This window comes from Lactuca virosa, chromosome 9 (genome assembly GCF_052849685.1).
Source record: "Lactuca virosa cultivar CGN04683 chromosome 9, Lactuca_virosa_CGN04683_v6, whole genome shotgun sequence".
Taxonomy (NCBI): Eukaryota; Viridiplantae; Streptophyta; class Magnoliopsida; order Asterales; family Asteraceae; genus Lactuca; species Lactuca virosa.
Window position 1 is genome coordinate 134,873,235 of NC_136434.1, and position 4,178 is coordinate 134,877,412.

Consider the following 4,178-nt stretch of genomic DNA (forward strand, 5'->3'; position numbering starts at 1 on the left):
TTTCATTTGTAGTGGAACTTCAAAATTTGATCACCCCTTATCTGGAGTAGTTTATTGAAATAAGGATTTGTAAGTTTGCAATCTAGAGGGTGTACGAGATTTACGCCAACAACTATCAAATGACCCATCATAAGAGAGACGTTATAGTACACTTACAAAAAAAGACATGTAATTGCACAAAAAATGGTCCGAAAATCCATGAATAAGTTAAAAAAATTAATAAATTGCACAAAAAAAGTAAATTAAAATGGGTAATAAATTGAACACATATCACATAGCTTCATGGAATTGACCTTATCAGTCGTTGGAATTGACCTTATCAGTCGTTGGGACTACTGAAAACACTATTCGAGAAGTGTGTCACCCAACAAACGAGCCGAAAAATAGTCATTAAAAGACAATCCTTTGTCAGACAAAATACACTCGTATCAAAGCAGAGCTGGTAGACGCCTAGTCGAAAGAATAGTTCATGTATATTGGACCATGAAGCTATAATAACCTCGCACAACATGCAAATGATGACAAAAAGTTCCCCTCCACGCCTATAGGGACATCAAGCGAACTCCCGAAACACGACACCCTGAAAAGTACCTCTCATATCGGTGTAGGCCATAACTTTCGTAGAATGTCTCCCATGTCAGTTTTGAAATTCATTTCTAGTATAGTTCATGTATATTGGACCATGAAGCTATAATAACCTCCTTGCACAACATGTAACTGATGAAAAAAAAGTTCCCCTCCACGCCTATAGGGACATCAAGTGAACTCCCGAAACACGACACCCTGAAAAGTACCTCTCATGTTGGTGTAGGTCATAACTTTCGTAGAATGTCTCGACCCATGTCAGTTTTAAAATTCATCTCTAGTGAAAACTCATATACATGGCCATGTTGAAATAGTAATAAAGCAAATTATCATAAAATGTTATGAAAACGGCAAGAAAACATAGTTTTGCTTATTATAGACTAGTTATGCGTATTCCACACAAGTTCCTCGTGTTCGAGACAAATATAACCCAAACACATATTTGTAACAAAATGATGCTACATATCAACATTTTATATTATCGCCAACCACTTCGCTATTGACAAGCACTTAAGTATTGTGTTTTGACCCTAAAAACATTGTCCATACAAAATAAGTTTATCATATTCTAGACAGTTTTTCCTTTTCGACTTACGTTTTTACATTATATAACTCGATAAAATGTTAGGAAAACATATAAATACACATAACATACCAACAACACCAAAGCCTAATCGTCATCAGAAGTTATTTCCATAAAAAACTGGAGCGTCCAAAATATTATTCATAGATGTGGTGGATATCGCATTCCAAGAACTTATATAGAGAGCGGCCACATCCAAATGGGTGCCCCACCAATTTTGAGTTTTGAATAACCCATTTCAGAAAAGTTTGTTATTTGAGAATAATTTTAAATATGATTAAATTTATAAATATCCTTATATTTTTTATATCTTATTGAAAAGCACTATAAAATTTGAAATAACATGTCGATTGTCTTTTTTTAACCAACGGTTATTACTAAATGATGCATGTAACAAGGAGGTAAAATCCAAAATCATCGTTGGCATCAAAAAGCATAAGTTTACTTTTGGTACAAAGTTTATTGAAAGCATGAGTTTTGTTTGGTAAGATATTTCTTCCTTGGTCCCCTACTCACCAAACAATGGTGTAAATCCATTTGTATTTTTTATGGGTTAAAACAAAAATAATAAAACATTTTTTAAAATCGTATAATATACGTGGACAAAAAATTTAATGCGAAAAAAACATAATATATGAACATATGTTTTTTAAAAAGTTGTATAATGTTAAATAGTTTGTAGAAGTACAAAATAGACTCGGAAATTGAAAAGAAAATAAATATAGGTCAATTTGTTTATGAGTTCATCCCTTCTTTGATAAATCAACACCATATCGTACTTCCATACGACCAACATATGGGCTATCACACATTAAAGAATCTTCTTTACAAATTACACATGCCATGTTCCTCTATTTTCAAACAAATCTAATGAAATTTTGTTTAAACCCTACCAAACATGTTACTTTTAAACCTCATATGTCCATTTTGTTAAAATTCACACCTTGCAAAACATTATAAAACACTCAACGAATCAAGATACTTATAAGAACTTGTATCTATCCTATACAAACCAGTCCTTACACTTCAATTGGCCCGACCCATCTTGATCCGTTTTAAAAAGTCAAGTATTTCACCAAACCCAGTTAGACCCGACCCATGAGTTAAACCTTGACCAAATTTGAACCAATGGTCAAAAGGGTCAAATATTTAATCCGAGTCGACCCCACTTGAACTTGACCCATTACTTTAAAATCCTATTCCAAGTTTTTGACTTGCTAAGTCACACCTAACCTCAGCCAACCCGACCCGAGAATTTGCAATATCAAATTCCATCCACATGTTTTGTTGATGGTGATGTCCGATCACATAGGCTTCAATCCCAAGAAGGTCCGAATTCCCAAACGTAAAGCAATGAATTTGATCATTCCCTTTAATCAAACCGGGTACTTGAACCAATAACCTCTCACCCGATATACTCATTTGAGCGCCCCGAAACATCATGGTAACACTAGGCAACACGGGTAACCCGACCCGTGTCCTGTCAATACGGTAACAAAGATCCATTGCACCTTGGAAAACGTAATCCGGATCCTCATAAACCCGTAAAACCGTTTTGGTTTGTTTCAAGAACTCGTTTTTCAAAGCGGTGTAAACCGGTCCAAGAAGGAAAGTAAACTGTGTACCCGAATCAACCATGGTTTGACCCGCCCCGGTATGATCGGGTACATATACGGATTTGGGTAACGATAGCACGGTCCCCGCAACTTTAATACCTTCAAGCTGAACCGTGTAAGCAACCCGGTCGAAATACGGTAACGGCGTTGACATATTGACTAACGGCGTGTAACTTAACGGCTGGAGCCAAGAAATCTTGGCATCTCCGAAAAGTAAAACTCCGGTCGAGTCCCGACTCGATATACAATACGAGAACTTCGGAAAACCCATTTGTGAAACGAACGATAAAGAACCCCGGTTCATACCTAATAACCCGGTTGTTTTCGAATCTTCATCTGGATTAGAGCTTGAACCGGAGTCCATGCATCCGAATACAACTTTGGGAAGATCCGAATTCGTAAACCGAAACGTTTCAAAAGCGAGATTACCTTCGACTGAAGTGGCATCGGCGTAGGAGACAATGGCGTGGCAGAGCTTTTTCGGGTCACAGGAAACCGGTAGAGTGAAATCTCGGGTTCGGGTCCTGCAAGTAGGTGAGGAACAAGGAACCGGAGTGTAGGAGGTGGAACGAAGTGGGTTGTACCATAAGGGTGAGGTCGGGGTTTTCTTGCACCGGAGCCATGAGAGCTCGCTGCCGGTATCGAGAACGACGGTGACTGGCTGCGGCGGCGATCCAACGGTGATGGAAACAGTCAGAGAAACATTATGGTGGAAAGAGAGCTTGTTTGGAGGGTTTTGAAGGGACCCAGATGGAAGTGATTGAAGCTTGAGTGGCAAGATTAAATTTTTGGAAGAAATCGAATGGAAAAATGAGAAAAACAGAAGAAAGAGATAGAAAGACGCCATTGAAGAAGAATAAGAGAGATGGGGTATGCGATGTAAGTATATATTTATTTGTGTTTTGTTTATGCGTTATGGGTTTTTGAGTTATATAGTGTAGTTAGACAGGAGGCTATACCATGGGGAGGTGTACGTGTGTAATGGGATTTTGAGTTATAGTTCGAGGATTGTGAAAGGGGTAGGCCCTTACTAGATTTCTTTTTTCTTCCTGCCGTCGCCTTCTGGTCCATACAAGTATACAACCCTTATGATTAATTTTCCTAAACCAAAATTATAATGAGATCTATTATTCTAGTAAATAAATTATGGAAAGATTTTGCATGATAAACATTAAATATAAATTGACGTTTGTTTGTACGATTTCTTGTTAATCTAGGAAGTAAATTGATTTCGTTGTTAAATTATATTCAATGGTAAAATGGACGAATTTAACCACTTTTCAAATTTGGTTGATATTACACAATCAATCCAATTTTGTCCAGGATATTTTGTCTAGTCTTGGTTTTATTATTATATTGAGAAATCAAATATTCTCTTACCTTTTTTCTTTTTA

At 36.8% G+C, this 4,178-nt stretch overlaps 1 protein-coding gene across 1 annotated transcript; it reads right to left on the reverse strand.

Annotated features, from left to right (window-relative positions):
* Positions 1 to 1,872: 1,872 nt before the first annotated feature.
* LOC145138782 (aspartic proteinase PCS1-like) lies at positions 1,873 to 3,699 on the reverse strand. The gene has a single exon (XM_079072806.1). It carries the CDS (start codon positions 3,629 to 3,631, stop codon positions 2,357 to 2,359), a length of 1,275 nt encoding a protein of 424 aa, XP_078928932.1. The 5' UTR covers positions 3,632 to 3,699; the 3' UTR covers positions 1,873 to 2,356.
* Between the last annotated feature and the right edge of the window lie 479 nt (positions 3,700 to 4,178).

Coding starts and splice junctions, on each gene's coding strand:
- LOC145138782 (XM_079072806.1), bottom strand. CDS start 3,631: ATGGCGTCTTTCTATCTCTTTCTTCTGTTTTTCTCATTTTTCCATTCG.